The following is a 17,441-nucleotide window of genomic DNA, read 5'->3' as shown; positions in this document are numbered from 1 at the left end:
TACATCAAAAAGAAAAAGCTATAAATAAATATTTAACTCTTATTAATGATAGACATGCCATGGTGTTTAGGGGAAATTGTACTGATACCTATAATTTACCATGAAATGCTGGTATGTAGGGGAAGTTGTACTGATACCTATAATTTACCATGAAATGCTTAAAAAGGTGAACAGATGGACAGAGGGATGAATATTTGGGTACAATTAACATTTTAATCTACTTGCTTAATCATGTTATACCTACATTAACAATCTAGATTGTGGCTATGCAAGTATTCATCCTGAAATTCTATCAACGTTGGTGTAGATTTGAAAATATTCATCGTAAAATACTGGAATGAAATTGATGGGGGTGGGAGAATGGTATTAATATAAATCCTGGACTCTAGTAAGCGTTTGCAAAAGGCTCCCGTTTAAATAAACCACACAATTAAACCTGGCCCTCAAGGTAGTAGAGGCTCCCTTGTTTTGCAGGCTTCCAAACACTAAAAGGGCTGCTTCGGTGGTAGCTAAACCTTGGTAACAGGTAGACACTAGTTTCATAAGTCATGATATTAGAAAGAACTACTAGGGACCACTCAAAGGGTAGGTGTGGGGGATTAGGGAGTTCATCTATGCAAGGATAATATACCACTAAATGTGCCTATTTATGCTGAAGCTTCTAGATGAAACAGCGATTCTCAGAGAAGGAGGAGGAGGAGGAAGAGGGAGCAAATCAGAATCACACCTGGGGGACTTTTTCAAATTATAAGTACCCCTGGAGATTCTGATAAACTCCCAAATCCCAACGGAGAATCACTATCAAGCATGCCACCATTACTGTTGTAGTTTTAGGCTGTGCTAGGTGGAGAAAAGTCAAGAGCTACTGCTAAAGTAAAAATAATAATAGAGATGCCTAGGTGGCTCAGTCAGTTGAGACTCTAACTTCAGCTCAGGTCATGATCTCACAGTTCACGGTTTGAGCCCCACATTGGGTTCACTGCTGTCAGCACAGAGCCTGCTTCGGATCCTCTGTCCCCCACTCTATCTCTGCCCCTCCCCTACTTGCATGCTCTCTTTCTCTCTCAAAAATAAACATTTAAAATAATAGTGACAGGGGCACCGGGGTGGTTTAGTCGGTTAAGTGTCTGACTTCGGCTCAGGTCATGATATCATGGTTTGTGAGTTCGAGCCCTGCGTCAGTCTGTGTGCTAACAGCTCAGAGCCTAAAGCCTGAAGCCTGCTTCGGATTCTGTGTCTCCTTCTCTCTCTGCCCCTCCCCCACTTGTGCTCTGTCTCTATCAAAAATAAATAAATGTAAAAAAAAATAATAATAATGTGATTTCTGCAGAAACTGATGTGATGGTCATATATGCCCAGTCTGGTAGATGATGGTAACACAACTCACCTGATAGTCTCACTATGAAGTACTAAGGCCTGAACAAGGCTGTTCAAACCAAAGAATGTTTAACTAAGGAATAAAATTTGTTTTCCCCTCAGATACTTGACTTATTATAAGGCAGTAGGCCTAATTAGGGGAACAACAAAGAAAGAAATATTAATTTGGGACCTATACTTAGACTTCGTGTTATAAAGATAAATATAAAAAAAAATTAGATGACACTTAAGTAATGGAAAACAGTAACATGAAACAGTGCTGCCAGAGACATTAAAACTCTTCCCACATAAACCTGAGGAAGCCATTAAAGATTAACAGCATTCTGGATTTACTTGAGGGCCTTGCTGAGCCTCAGAAATAGTACACTGAGAAGGGACATGATAGGAGTGCTCAATTACATAGACATAAGGACCAAGCTTGTCATAAGAATCATCATAAGAATGATCACCATAAAAATCACTTAAGGCAGACAGAACATTTCTAGAGGTGAGTTTTCTAAATCAACAAATCACAACAGTTATTCACTTTTTGGTTCAATGACATGAGAACATATAGAGAAAAATGATAAGGAAAAATGCTCAGCGAGATGAAAACTTTATGTAGAATTTGGCCCAGAAGAGAAATATACCACAACAGGTATCCAACCTCTATGATCTTCAGAATTAATATCCTAATTACAGGGGCACCTAGGTGGCTCAGTCGGTTAGGTGTCCGACTTCGGCTCAGGTCTTGATCTTGCAGTCTGTGATTTCAAGCCCCGCATCGGGCCATGTGCTGACAGCTCAGAGCCTGGAGCCTGCTTCGGATTCTTTGTCTCCCTCTCTCTCTGCCCCTTCCCTGCTCATGCTCTGTCTCTATTACTCTCAAAAATGAATAAATGTCAGAAAAAAATTTTTAATATCCTAATTATAGGATAAAATGCAGAAATCACATGAAATAATAAAGAGAAAAATACATTAATTAATGATATCAGAAGATCCCAATCAGTGATGGAAGTAAAATAATTCTCTGCTCACTATGCCCTTCCATGCTTTCTAAAACACATTAGTTCAAATGTTACCTCTTCAAGGAAACTATTCCAAAATGCTTATCTTTCATCTTTCTTGGGTAAAAATTCATTCCAATCATCTCAGACACCATTAACAGGTAACCTCAAAATCTATGGCTCTTTGCTCTGACCAATCCCAAGCTCTGTATCCATATTTTTAAATGTCTAATATCTATTTCTTTCTAGACAGACTCCAAACCCTTTTTAAACCTAGCATACCCCAAACTGAGTTCATCATGACTCCTTACCTTTTCCTCCCCTTGGAATACCAATCTCATGTAATGACACAGACGGTGGTTAGCTTCCCTAGCTTAGAAACTCTCTTCCTATATCTAATCTGCTACTTAATTTTGATTCCAACTTACAAAGATTTTTTGAAACCAGTCTCTTCTCTCCATCTCTACTACACTGCCTTAAGATGCGTGTTAAGTCTAATAGGATAATGAACTACTAAGAGTCAGTAGTTCATTTGTTTGATGTAAATGATGGCATAACAATCATGTGCTAAGCACTGTTCTAAGAGATAAGAATAAAAATATCTTATCCTTGGGGCACCTGGGTGGCTCAGTCGGTTAAGCATCTGGCTTCAGCTCAGGTCATGATCTCGCGGTTCCTGGGTTTGAGCCCTGAGTCAGGCTCTGTGCTGACAGCTCAGAGCCTGGAGCCTGTTTTGGATTCTGTGTCTCCCTCTCTCTCTGACCCTTCCCTGTTTATGCTCTGTCTCTGTCTCTCTCTCTCTCTCAAAAATAAATAAACGTTAAAAAAAATTAATCAAAAAATCTTATCTTTAAGGTGCTCCCAATATAATGAAGGCAATTATAAGACAAATCCCAAGTCCAGGGATAAGAAATGAGAAGAGGACATCATTAGAGTACTAAGGGAAGGTATCTAACTCAGCTTGGGGGGGGTGGGGGGGAAAGGTGGAGTATAAGGAATGCTCTTCAGAGAAAGTGATAACATTAGCTGCTTTTACTTATTTTTTAGATTTTTTAAATGTTTGTTGATTTTTTGAGAGAGAGAGAGAGAGAAATAGAGTACAAGTAGGGGAGGGGCAGAGAGAGGGAGACACAGAATCTGAAGGACAGAGCCCAATACAAGGCTCGAACCCACGAACCATGAGATCATGACCTGAGCCAAAGTCAGACATTTAACCAACTGAGCCACCCAGGCACCCCAACATTAGCTGCTTTTAAAGGATGATATCTAGTTAAGTAAGCAAATAGGAATATTTCAAGTAGAAGGGCAGCATTTGCAGGGATACAGAGGCAAGAAAAGTATAGGGAACCACAAACATTTCAGTGTTAAATGACAGTAAAATGGAAGCAGGGAGGAAAGAGAGATGAGCAGGCACAGGCCAGATCCCAAAGCCTCCCATGTCATGTTGAAGGGTCTTATACTTTATTCTGAAGTGATATAAAGCCACTGAAGCTTTTCACAGGGAGGAACAGAGCTAGATCTGCAGAGTAAAAATATCTCAATGTGTAATTATTTCATAAATTTATTTTTTCTTTAATGTCCTCCTGTAGACTCTAACCTCCATAATAACAAAGACCATAATTGTCTTGTTCTCGGCTATATTCCTAATGCATGGGACACAGAAAACAACTAATACTTGTTGCATAGATGGCTGAACAATGGAAGCATTTTGTGCATGTGAACACTGTGGAGACAAAAACAAAGAATCAGAACCTCTGATTTAGGAGGCAAAACAATCTCCTACCATCAAGGTGCTTCTTCCAAATCAATGCCAGAATTAATAAAGTAGCAAACCTAATCTTGTTATTTACCCACTAATTATAGTCCAAACTCCTTAGCGTGGGCACAAAAGGATCTTCACGATATACATTCTCCATGGGATTCCAAAGTATCCAATTAAAGTAATAACTGCAACTAGTTAACATGTATTGAACTCTTACTGTGTATAACAAATGGTTCTACCTGCTTTATCTGTTAATAATCATAATAACCCAATAAGGTATTACTGTCATGTCCCACTTTATACAGAAACTGGAGCACAGAGAGGTTAAATAACTTTTAAAGCTCATTCAGCTAGTAAGGGGGGGAAGCCACAATATAGATCCAGGTCTATCTGACTTTAGAGTCTGCACTGTTTACCTCTCTCTTCGTACACAAAGGCAAAGTCCATGTTTTACTCATTTCATCATTCCCATAGCAATTAGCATGGAGGTTGGAGGTTAAATGTATAGAATATTATCGCTACCATTTTCAAATGAGAAATGCTAAAATCAAGAAATTCAGCAATTTTCATACAATGACCAATGGTAGTTAAGATAAGTACCTCACACTTGCTCTAACATATTATTTATTACTAACTTCTGAATATCTGGGACAGATATAACACGTATAGTTATTCCTGACATCAGGAAAAAGATAACTCTAAGAAATAGTCACAGCAGGAATTCTAGTAAGTGAGATAGCTGAAGTACAAAAGAACACTGCTGAAGTAATTAGATTCAGACTACTGGTTACAGACATATCTGGTCCAAGGTCATCCATACCTTACCCTAGTATCAAATATTGTACTGCTAAATGGCCAAATCCACTTTATAGGAATTTTACACAGCACAGCTGCAAAGAAAAATAAAGCTACTCAACAAGAGCATTCGGTATTCACAGAAACAGTTAACACAGGGGTTCAGTATTAAAGTGACAGGGTATAGAAAAGACTACTGAGACCTACGTCCTTTGAAAATTAAAAAGCAGAGCCAATGGATAATATAGCAAAAAGAGCACAGTCAATGTGGCTCTCAGGAAAAGCAAATTAAACAAAAAAGAAAAATAAGATCTAGCTGAAAGTAAGTATGGTTACGTATTTTAGATTTCTTCTCTTAAAGTCTATACATTACTTTGACATGTAATCACCATACTGAACTCAATGCTATGATCATTTATGTTTCTATAGCTTTCCTTAATGAATGGTGAACAAAAGCACCAAAAAGACTATCAGTTTTTAATATTCATTCATTCATTTAACAGATAGCTACGAGTGTAATGGGTGATAAGAACCTGCTTAGCTTCTGGACATATAGTAGAAAGATTGTGCCTTTTCTTACACAGAACTTACAATCATATAAAGGGACCTGACTCAGGGGGCTAGCAAAGGGTTCTTATGTAGTCTGTGGGATCAGAAAATAAACTTATACCTTAGACCTCAAGCATGAGTAGTTCTTAACTACATGAAAGGGGATGACAAATATACCAAATAGAAAAAGAGGGAGAGGGAGGTAATCTAATACCATAACGAGACAAACGTAAATTCTTGCTGATTTTTTTATTGATATTCTAATTATACTTAGAATAAACAATTGTTTAGTCAACCGTGATTCCTAAAAATAAATATATGCTGGGGGCACAGGTCATGATCTGGTTTCGTGAGTTCGAGCCCCACATCAGGCTCTCTGCTGTCAGTGCAGAGTCTGCCTCAGATCCTCTGCCTCCCTCTCTCTCTGCCCCCTTCTCCACTCTCACATGCACTCTCTCTCTCTCAAAAATGAATATTAAAAGAAAGAAATTTAAGCTGGATATATCTAAATATAACTTCAAGATTCTTCCCTCAAAAAATTATCCCTCTCTTTAAATTTAAGTCCTGACAAACTACCTCCTGCTACTCTCTTGAGTATTTGATTTTGAACATCAAGGTAGTGTTTGGAAAAGAAAAATTAGCTAGAGTCAACTTTAATCAATGCTAGCTTTAGTTATTTATAGAGACTATAAGACTTGACAGAATGGGATTTTTAGTAAAAATGCAAAAAATTACTATAAATTTGGTAATTATTAGTGAAGGTATGAATTTACAATTTTTAAGTATTGGCTATCTCTTGAGTAAAACTTTTAAAGATCATTTAAACAATACACTATAGTGAGAATATTGTAGATATCAAGCATACTATAAATGGAGGTCAAATTTAAAAACTGTTCTACTACTAAGGAAGTAAATAATTATGGCTTGGAGTAAATTTTGAAGAGAATCACAAACAGAATCCAAAATGGCTGTATCTTAAACAACCAAGAGGGACAACAAAAAAACATTCCTTGGAGAATTGGAGGTCTAATATAATAATAATAAAATGAGTAGTGTAAGTAGACACTTTGCTATTCCATTCATATCCATAAAAGTAAACACATTCAAGTTGTTCAAAAGTTTTTTGATTTCTCACTGGGACTGAAGTTTAACCAATATCTAAGAATGGTCTATATTTGAGCATATAAAACAATTTAGGATAATTTATTTATAAATATTAAGGAAAAAGTACTAAGTACCTTTCTTTAAACGTTTTTCTTTAATGTTTATTTTTGAGAGAGAGAGAGAGAGAAAGGGGCAGAGAGGGAGACACAGAATCTGAAACAGGCTCCAGGCTCTGAGTTGTCAGAGCCCGATGTGGGGCTTGAACTCACGAACAGTAAGATCATGACCTGAGCCGAAGTCGGACACTCAACCAACTGAACCACCCAGGCACTCCTCTAAGTACTTTTATTAACTCAGTCAAAGCATGTTATATACAGGGGAGGAGACTGGGTGATTACTACAGAGCCCATTTAACTCATTTTACAGATAAAGGGACTGGTCCAGAGAAAAGTGGCTTGCTCACTGTCATTCATGGCAGGGATAGAGTTCCAGGTCATCTCTCATTCGAGGGCTACCTGACCATGCATCCTTAAGGAGTTATTAGGCAATAATTATTATACTTGAGGTCTTTCCATTAAGACATTAAAGAAAATGTTAAATAAGTAGCAGTCCGCTGTTTAAAATTCAAGAGAGGAAGGGCCTAGGTGGTGGCTCAGTTGGTTAAGCATCCAATTCTGGGTCTCAGCTCAGATCTTGATCTCAAGGTTGTGAGTTCAAGACCCGTGTTGGGCTCCATGCTGGATGTGAAGCCTACTTAAATAAATAAATAACTAATTGAAATAAATTAAAATAAACTAAACTAAATTCAGGAGAGGATTTTGATGGCTGTGTAGTAGGAGGACCCGAGGCTTCTCTCATTCCCTGAACACAAATAGGGAACTATCATATCATTCTGAATACCTAAGAAATTGAACAGAGGAGTGACAGAACAAATTCCACAACTAGAGGGGAAGAGGCCACATCGAGGAAGAAAGGAAGTACAAAGACATGGTTTGGGGAAGAAGCAGATCGCAAGTGCTGTGGAGGGGAGGAAGCTGTGATCACGGAGAAAGGCAAGAGAAAAAGAAGAGTACACAGGAGAACACATAAGCAGGACACTTTCCCAAAGTCAATGGCTGGGAAAATGAAAGGGGTTGATTTTCATGAGTTTTGCAGCCAGCCAGGCTTAAAGACTGGAGTTTTAGAGGTCTACAGGATTAACTGGGATAGAGCCCTGAGAGCACTGGCTTATTCCTGGAGAGAAGGCAGGCATCCAATCCAGGGGCAGACAGCTCAATGTGAGGATCTCTTAAGGCACACAGGAGACTGTTCTCTCCTCTTGGAGCGCATTTGTGAGAGGTGGCAAAAAAGGACCCACTGGTAGCCATTGCCTTCCCCTGCCATCAGCATAGGCACAGAGACACCTCCTAAGGGCTTTTCATCCTGACACTAGCTGTTTAGCTAGATTGCTCAAAATCCCACACCACTGCCTCTGTGTGACTGCCCTTCTTCCAGAGACCAACTCAAGTTCCTGCCACAGCACTTCCCATAGGTTTGGAGTTTTAAAACTCAGCAGGCTTGGCTGGGATGAAGCCCAAAGTGCACTGTGCTCCTCCAGGCAGTGAAGCAATCCAGAGACAGTATGAAAATGATGATCTGAAAAATGCCTGGGACATATGAACAGAGATTATTTGGTCTTCTGGGACTGCTTCCCTGAGAGCAGCAAGCACTGAGATCCTTCCCTGAGGACAAAGGAGCTGGCTGGTGCCATTTCCTTCACCTGCCCCTCAGTATAAGTAAGTTTCAATAAAAAGCACAGCTCCAACAGTGTCTGCCTAACCTTCTTACACCAAGTGCTACCCTGCTGCTCTCTGCTCACTGCTGCTACAGCTTTCTTGGCAAGTGTGCCAAAGTCCCAGCACAGCAGGCCCCTTACCCAGAAGACTCACAGGAACCCTTGCAAATACCACATTTCCTGAACAGAGAATTCTATAAGGTGTCAGTTTATAGTAGAAGCAGCAACAGGTCTCATTTAACAAGCAGACCACAGCATATCTACTTAAAACTCACCACAAGCTGGCCACCGCAGGTAAGTAGAGCCTCTGTAGACCACTGGCCTGAAGGACAGAGCAGCCAAAACACAGCATCAGAGTGCACCCAGCATACACTAGATACGCTCCTGAAGCACCAGGTGTTGGACACTATATGACCTCTTCTTCATAAAGCCACTGCTCTCAGAAGAAGGAAACATAACAGGCTTTTCTAACACAGAGAAGAAAACAGAGACTTGGACAAAATGCCAAGATGGAAAAATCCATCCCAAAGGAAACAATAAAAGGTCATGGCCAAAGATCTATGCAAAATAGAAAAACTAATATACCTGAATAAAGAATTTAAAGCAACAATCATAAGGATGCTGACTGGGCTTGACGAAAGAATGGAAGATTTCAGGGAGATCCTTACCACAGAAATAAAGGAGTTAAAAAACAATCAGAAATGAAAAACGCAGTACTGAGATAGATTCTAAACAGACTGGATGTAATGACAACAATGATAAAAGAAGCAGAGGAACAAATAAGTAATATAGAAGACAGAATAATGGAAAACAGTGAAGCTGAACAAAAGAGACAAAAGGATTATGGATCACAAGAAAAGATTTAGGGACCTCTGTGACTCTATCAAATAATATCCAGATCATAGGAGTCCTGGAATAAAATGAGAAAGTGGAGTAGAAAATTTATTTGCAGAAATAATGGCTGAAAACCTCCTTAATCTGGAGAAGGAAACAGATATCCAGATCCAGGAGGCACAAAGAACTCCTATCAAAATCAACAAAAGCAGACAAACACCAAGACATATTGTAATTAAATTTGTAAAACATAGCTAGAAAGAAAAAAACTCATCAAAGCAGCAAGAAAAAAGAAGTCCCCAACTTTCCAAGGAAGACCCATAAGGCTAGCTGTATATCTCTCTAGAGATTTGGCAAACTAGAAGGGAGTGAAATGATACATTCAAAATGCAGAATGGGAAAAACTGCAGCAAAGAATACTCTATCCAGCAATGCTATCATTCACAATAGAAGGAGAGATAGTTTCCCAGACAAACAAAAACTAAAGGAGTTCGTGATCAGAACACCAGCCTGACAAAAATATTAAAGGAGACTCTTTGAGTGGGAAGGACAAACCTAAAGTAACAAAGACTAAAAAGGAACAGAGAAAATCTTGAGAAACAATGATAAAACAAGTAATAAAATGGCACTGAATAGATATCTCTAAATAATTACTCTCAATGTAAATGGACTAAATGCTCCAATCTAAAGATATAGAGTGTCAGAATGGATAAAAAACCAAGACTCATCTACATGCTTCCTACAAGAAATTTATATTATATCTAAAGTTACCTGGATATTTAGAGTGAGGGGATGCAGAAATATTTGCCATGCAAAAGGAAGTCAAATGAAAGCCAAAGTAGCAATACTTGTATCAGACAAAATAGATTTAAACCAAAGACTATAACAAGAGATGAAGGGCGTTACATCATAAAAAAGGGACAATCTAACAAAAATATCTACCAATTTTAAATATTTATGCTCCCAACTTGGAACACCCAGATATATAAAACAATATAAAGAAACTCATTGATAATAATACAATAATAGTAGGGGACTTTAACACCCCACTTATATCAATGAACAGATCACCTCAGCAGAACATCAACAAAGAAACAGTAGCTTTGAATGACACACTGGACCAGATGGACTTAACAGATATATTCAAATCATTCCATCCTAAAGCAGCAGAATACACATTCTTTTCAAGTGCACAAGGGACACTCTCCAGAACAGATCACATACTAGGTTACAAATCAGGCCTCAACAAACCCCAAAGTATCAAGATCATATACCATACATATTTTCAGATCACAACACTATAAAATTGTTGTCAATCACACAAAAAAAAAAAAAAACCCACACAAATACATGGAGGAGGCTAAACAACACACCGCTAAACAATGAATGGGTCAACCAGGAAATCAAAGAAGAAATTGATGAAATAAATTAAAATAAAAACATGACAGTCCAAACCTTTAGGATGTGGCAAAGGTGGTCACAAGAGGGAAATATATTACAATACAGGCCTACTGCAAGAAGCAAGAAAAATCTCAAATAAACAACCTAACCTTACACCTAAAGGAGCTACAAGAACAACAAAGCATAAAGTCAGCAAAAGAGAAATAAAAAAGAATAGAGCAGAAATAAATGATATAAAAACTAAAAACAAAAACAAAACAAAACAAAACAAACAAACAAAAAAGCATTAGAACAGATCAATGAAGCCAGGAGCTGCTTCTTTGAAAAAATTAACAAAATTGATAAACCTCTACCCAGACTTATCAAAAAGAAAGGAGAAAACACCCTATAAAGAAAGTCACAAATGAGGAGAAATAACAACAGACATGACAAAAATACAATTATAAGAGAGTGTTATGAAAAACTGTGTGCCAACAAATTAGGCAATCTTTTTTTTAAGTGTATTTATTTATTTTGAGAGAGGGAGAGAGAGAGAAAGAGCAGGGGAAGGGCAGAGAGGGAGGAAGAGAGAGAATCCCAAGCAGGCTCCACACTGTCAGCACAGAGATCGATATGGGGCTCAAACTCACAAACCATGAGTTCATGACTTGAACCAAAATCCAGAGTCAGCCACTTAACCAACTGAGCCACCCAGGTGGCCCACAAATCAGACAATCTTTAAAAAAAAAAAAACAAATAACCCAGGTAAAAAATGGGCAAAAGACATGAATAGACATTTTTCCAAAGAAGACACACAGATGGCCAACAGACACATGAAAAGATGCTCAACATCACACATCATCAGGGAAATAGAAATTAAAACTACAAGGAGATATCACCTCACACCAATCAGAATGGCTAAAATTAACAACAGAGGAAACAAGAAGTGTTGGTGAGGATGTGGAGAAAGGGGAACCCTCTTGCACTGTTGGTGGGAATGCAAACTGGTGCAGCCACTCTGGAAAACAGTATGGAGGTTTTTCAAAAAGTTACAAACAGAACTACCTTATGATCCAGCAACTGTACTACTAGGGTATTTATCCAAAGAATAAAAAATACTGATTTGAAGTGACACATGCACCCCAATGTTTATAGCAGCATTACCAACAATAGCCAAATTATGGAAAGAGCCCAAATGTCCATCAAGTGATGAATGGATAAAGAACAGATAAAGAATATGTGTATATACACACATGCACACACACACACAATGGAATACTACTCAGCCATAAAAAAGAACAAAATCTTGCTGTTTTCAATGACATGTATGTAGCTCAGTCAGATAAAGACAAACACCATTTGATTTCACTCATATGTGGAATTTAAGAAACAATATATGAACATAGCAGGGAAATAAAAGAGACAGGCAAACCAAGAAACAGACTCAAGTATATGGTTACTAGAAGGGAGGTTGGAGGATTTAAACAGGTGATGGGCATTAGGAGGGCATTTGGTACACTGGGTGCTGCATGGTTAGTGATGAATCACTAAATTCTACACCTGACACTAATATTGCACTTTATGTTAACTATCTGGAATTTAAATGAAACCTTGGGGGAAATAAAAACATTTATAGCTTAATGAAAATAACAGAAAACAGAAAACAATAAAATTTATATTGACTCCAGTAGATCTGGAAGGTTCACCTTGATAGGGGCTTAGAATGAATTAAGATCTAGAGCCCTCAGTCTATCTTGGAACACAGGCTAACTCCTGAACTTTACATTTACAGATCAGTGTTTCTTAGTGTCATCTAAGGAGCACCTATATTAGATTCTTTTGGGGTGTTCCTCAAAACTGCAAATTCCATGGCTCCATTCTAAGCACAGTATCCAATTTCACTCTGTGAGGGTGAGGCACAGAAATCTCCTTTAAATAAACAAAACCAAAACATGTTCACCTGGTGATTCTCAGGCACATTAAAATTTGAAAATTACCGAAGTTTGGTCTTTAGACCCTTAGTCCTCAGCTCTCTGTTGCAACTGAAATCTGTAGCAGATCATAAAGAAGACTTCCTCTGTTCAAAGTCTATAATAAAAACTAAGTCAATGTTAAGGTAAATTAATGCTATTATTGCACTAAGGTATCCATTAAAAAGAAACAAATAATATGAGCCATGTAACTTTTTCATGTCACTAAGAGCAACAGGTACACCTGGAAGGGACCCCAAAAAGGTAACAGGATCTGAGTAAATACGATATAAACAACTCATTATCAGGCTTTCCATCATGGGAACACATTCATGCTTCAATATGAATGTATAAGGAAAAATGACTCTAAGAGGATTAAAAATTCCTTCATCATCCTCCACAAAGTAATTCATGACCCAGAATATGAATATCCTGGGTCTTCAAAGATAGATTTTTCAGGACAGATTATCATTTTTCATTTATGTAGTACCTTTGCATTAAGGTGCTAAAAGCACTTTACAAGCCTTTAAGCTGTGTGTCTATATCTTATACTAGAGAATTGCTTTCTAAAGCAAAGTCACTGCTTAAATATTACATGTTTTAGACTTGAATTTCTCTCTACGATATCTCAAAATACACTGGTGTTATAACTAGTCTATAAGAAACTATGCCACTTAGACTATACAAAATTACTGTAAAATTAAACAGCTTAAATTTTATAGTTTTAAGCTTCCTGATGAAAATATTAAAGTATTTTATGGCCTGAACAATACTATTTCTTTATATACCCCAAAAAAGTCATACAAGAGATATAGGTTTGTAGATGCTTAACACGTAACTAGAAATAAAAATACATAGCAATTTAAACAGCTCCTAAAACTTCATCCCGTTTTAATGTAAAACCTAGAAATCAAAGACTACTACTTAGTGTAATTCAGACAAGAGTGTATCTTAATAACTAAATAATAAATCCTAGAAAAATATAATTGAAATGTAAAAACATAGAGATAAATACACATTCTCAGCATTTTTTAAAAGCACGTAAATTCTTATTTCAATCCTAAGCCAGTCTGCAGGCCTAAAATGATTATAAAAGAATTTATCCTCAGGTAACAGGTCAGCATAGTTTAATGACAACAATCTACCTAAAAAAAATCATTAAAGTGTCTTCTCTTGGGAGTGACATGCATTACCAGGAGAGATTAATTTGATGAGTCTTTAGGTGAGCTCCATTTTTAAAAATGCAATAGCAGAGGGCTTTGTTGTCATCTGATAAAAATCAATTAGAGGAGGTAAGGCCACAAGGAAAACTAACATCACTCACCACCCACCCCGGGAGGCTGAAATGATTTGTCTTCCAAGCTTGGATGATCAGGAGCTGTAGTTACATTGCAGGGAAATTAATTTAGTTTCTCTATATTCTGAACTTTCTTTGTTCTCGAGGGTCTAAACACAAATTACTTTTAATCAAGGTTGATATGTTATTAATGCCAAGGACGATCTTTGAAGAATGTTTTTTTTTTTTTTTTTTTTAAATTGACTTTAGCATTTTTCACCTGTGCTTGGGGTGTGGCTATAGGAATGTAACTTATATCATCCTTACTTTCTGGATTCTTTGTCCACAACAAGGCACTGGACTGAATGGCGAAGACAATAGATTCCACCAAACACAGCACACATCCTGGGAATAGAATAGGAAAATGTGAATTAGGATTCTTGAATTGAACATTAAGGCAGCATTATTTTCTTTTAAATATCTTACATTTAAAACCTGATCTTACAGAAAAAGGATTTTGATAACTTGTTATTTTCTCTGCCATGGAATTAAGAATCCCTCAGAAGATTAGTAATTTTTATGCATCAAGAGGTACTACTGTTAATAACACAATGTGCAAGCCTAGAGTTATGACCAAGCCAAAAGCGTCCCTAAGCGAAGTGAAGCTATTCCCTCAAGCCACCTACTAACTTCCTAAGATACAAAGGCTACAAATAGCATCAAGGGGTAATGTATGAGACCCCCAACAGAAGTGACCACAGAGAAGTGTTAAGAAGGAAATAAGCAGGGAAGACTGTGGGAGACCCCTGGAGATTTTGCTTACCATAAACATAAGCAAAACTACATTGGAAAATGAAAACTAGAGCAGTAAGCACATGAGTTAATGTTGCAGAAGTTCTAGGGAGTTTGCTGATCTCATGAATCTAAGGGCTTGGATTCTGATGTCCAAGTAGGTACAGGAGAGGCCTTAGGATCCAAATAAGGCAGGGAGTAGAAAATGAGATATTCTCTCATAATGTCTTCATCCTTAAAGGACTACATTTCAGTGAAAAGGTGATGGGGGGAAAATCCACTTACTATAAGAAGGAGAACACAAAACCTGTTTTATCTAAAGCCTTGGGTAGAGGAAAATTATACCTCTGTATTTATAACCAATGGTCTGTCCTCACACAGGTGGGGGATTTGAAATTGTACCACATGATCCAAGAAACCCTTACTAAAATACCATGAAAAGTGGCTCTGAATCACTAGTACCTCTAGAGACTTGGTGGAAGCAATTGCTATAACTTTCTGGAGTGATACGAGGCCACATGAAATTGCCACAGATAGAGTCCCCTTTTGTTGAGTTTATAATCTAGTATTATACAACAGATGAAGAAAAATACCTTACCCTTAGTGAGAATTAACTGACTCAACAAATGGTTTGGGGTAGCTGAAATATTGGCAGTCTTATGGGGACCGCACCCTCTAAATGCACAGTTGCCTTAACCTTTCACATTGTACAATGGGATACTATAAGCAAATTAAATGAATTCCATCCTTATCTATGAACATAGATAAATGGCAAAAACATAAAAATTGAGTGATAATAGCAAGTTGGGGAAGAATACGTCCAGAGTGATATCATTTATAACAAGTTTCAAAACTTCATCTGCAAAATACTACTATATATAATTTATGGATACATATATATGTACTAAAAGTGCAGATACATTTAAGGGAATTACAAACACCAAATTCAAGATAGTAGTTATCTCTGGGAAGAGAGGGAGTTAAAGTTACCCCAGAAGTTTCAAATGTTCAAGTTTCTTAAAAAAATATATTGAGAGCAAATATGACAAAATGTTAAGATCTTACAAAACTGTGAATGGTGATATGGGTGATCTTTATGTTATTCTCTGTACTTTCTGAAGTGTTCTTGAAATATTTCATAATCAGATTATAATGAAAAATATAAATGAATGATAGAGATAAGTGGCATTCACTATATGGCATAATACTTCTATTATCTTTCTAAATTCAATTCATTTTAGTGAACATGACCAAGCTAGTTAGGATAGGTCAGGTAACAATTCATTCTGCTATAAGACAACATAGAATTTTTTTTTCCATTGAGAAATTTAGAATACAAGAAAATGCACATTAGAGCAAGCAAGAAGAATTTCATGTGCTTAAAAACCCTTTAGAATGCAAATTTTACCCAGGACACTTGCTGCAAGATATTCTCCTTTCTTGCTAATCTTGTTCACCAGTCACATACCAAATTATAGAATGATATTTATTAATTGTTCAGGTATACCTGGTACTATTTGAGACACTGTACTCAACAGATCCTACAGTGGGTTAGAAAAAAATCATCTATTAGACTGTTTAGCTATATTTCCCAGGCAGTATTCTACCTCCTATTGTTGGTAGGGGAATAGTGATACAGTGATATTGACGTGATTGAGATAATCAGCCCAACCTTCACCATTAATTTCCTGCTGATACTAAAAAAGGCCACATGCACATGACATATTACTAGCACACTAAAAATAAATAGGCTAAATTAGGCTAAGGTCCCAAAATGGAAAATCAAGTTAAAAACTACACAATCAGCATTCTCATTTGCCTGGGGATATCTTTTTGTTATGTATGTAGCAGCATCAGAGTTTCCAAGTTCCTGATAAGCAGCTACAGTTGAGTTGTTACCAACTGACCTATAGTTTTTCATTTCAGTCATACTGGTCCATGTTTTTACACACACACACACACACACACACACACACACATACACACACACACACACACACAATTACCCCCCTCAGGGAAAAACAATTTTTAAATATCTTCCCACATTCCAAGAAAAGCAGGGGATCGAGTTCAGAATCAGTAAGAAGTTGTATAATGTTAAAAAATCAAAATATTAGGGGCATCTGCGTGGCTCAGTCAGTTAAGCAACCGACTCCTGATTTTGGCTCAAGTCATGATTATCACCGTTCGTGAGTTCAAGCCCCGCATTGGGCTCTGCACTGTCAGTGCAGAGCCTGCTTGTGATTCTCTCTCTCCCTCTCTCTCTGTCCCCTCCACTGCTCATTCTCTCTCTCAAAAAATAAATTTAAAAATTTTTTAAAGATTCAAAATATTATGTCACAGACTATTATGGCATTATCAAAAGCATGAGAAATCCTCTTACCTAAAATTAAGGGTAATTTTTTACAAAGATCTGCTTTCATTATATATTATACTATGAAATACATTTCTACTTCAGTATATATTATCAAGTATCCCTTTGTTTGAAAATTAATTTCTATTAAGTTTTAGGGTAAAAGAAAGAGGCCTCTGAAAAATACAGTTAAATATAAAATGAAATAGAGGCAGCTATAAATTTATTTTAGTAAGCAATCAACAAATTGCCTGGTTTTCAACATGATTTAATTAATAGTGGACATATATAGAAGGAACACAAGAATGTAAAAGAATGTTAAGAATTGGTTTGTGTAGATGATGGTGAATATTACAAAGGAAGAAGTCCAATAATCAGATACAGTCAGAATCCAACCAATTTCCTCTTAGTTTTAAACAAGAACATAGGAAGTATTTTGTGCTCTTGGAAAGAATTACTTGATATCTACCATAAATTTATGCAACTGCA

General features: G+C 37.1%; 1 protein-coding gene across 4 annotated transcripts in view; it reads right to left on the bottom strand.

Annotated features, from left to right (window-relative positions):
* CHM (CHM Rab escort protein) overlaps positions 1-17,441 on the bottom strand; it is a 252,612-nt gene that overhangs the window by 92,692 nt on the left and 142,479 nt on the right. For all 4 annotated transcript variants that reach the window (XM_040467662.1, XM_040467664.1, XM_040467663.1 and 1 more), the window contains one exon: positions 14,135-14,212. In XM_040467662.1, the coding sequence (XP_040323596.1) occupies positions 14,135-14,212 (78 nt within the window). The remainder of the gene's footprint in view (positions 1-14,134; positions 14,213-17,441) is intronic.

Source organism: Herpailurus yagouaroundi, unplaced genomic scaffold, assembly GCF_014898765.1.
Source record: "Herpailurus yagouaroundi ecotype Mexico unplaced genomic scaffold, PumYag 67555, whole genome shotgun sequence".
In the NCBI taxonomy this organism is placed as follows: Eukaryota; Metazoa; Chordata; class Mammalia; order Carnivora; family Felidae; genus Herpailurus; species Herpailurus yagouaroundi.
The sequence above is the reverse complement of the archived record's forward strand: the minus strand, read 5'-3'. Positions and strand labels throughout refer to the sequence as shown.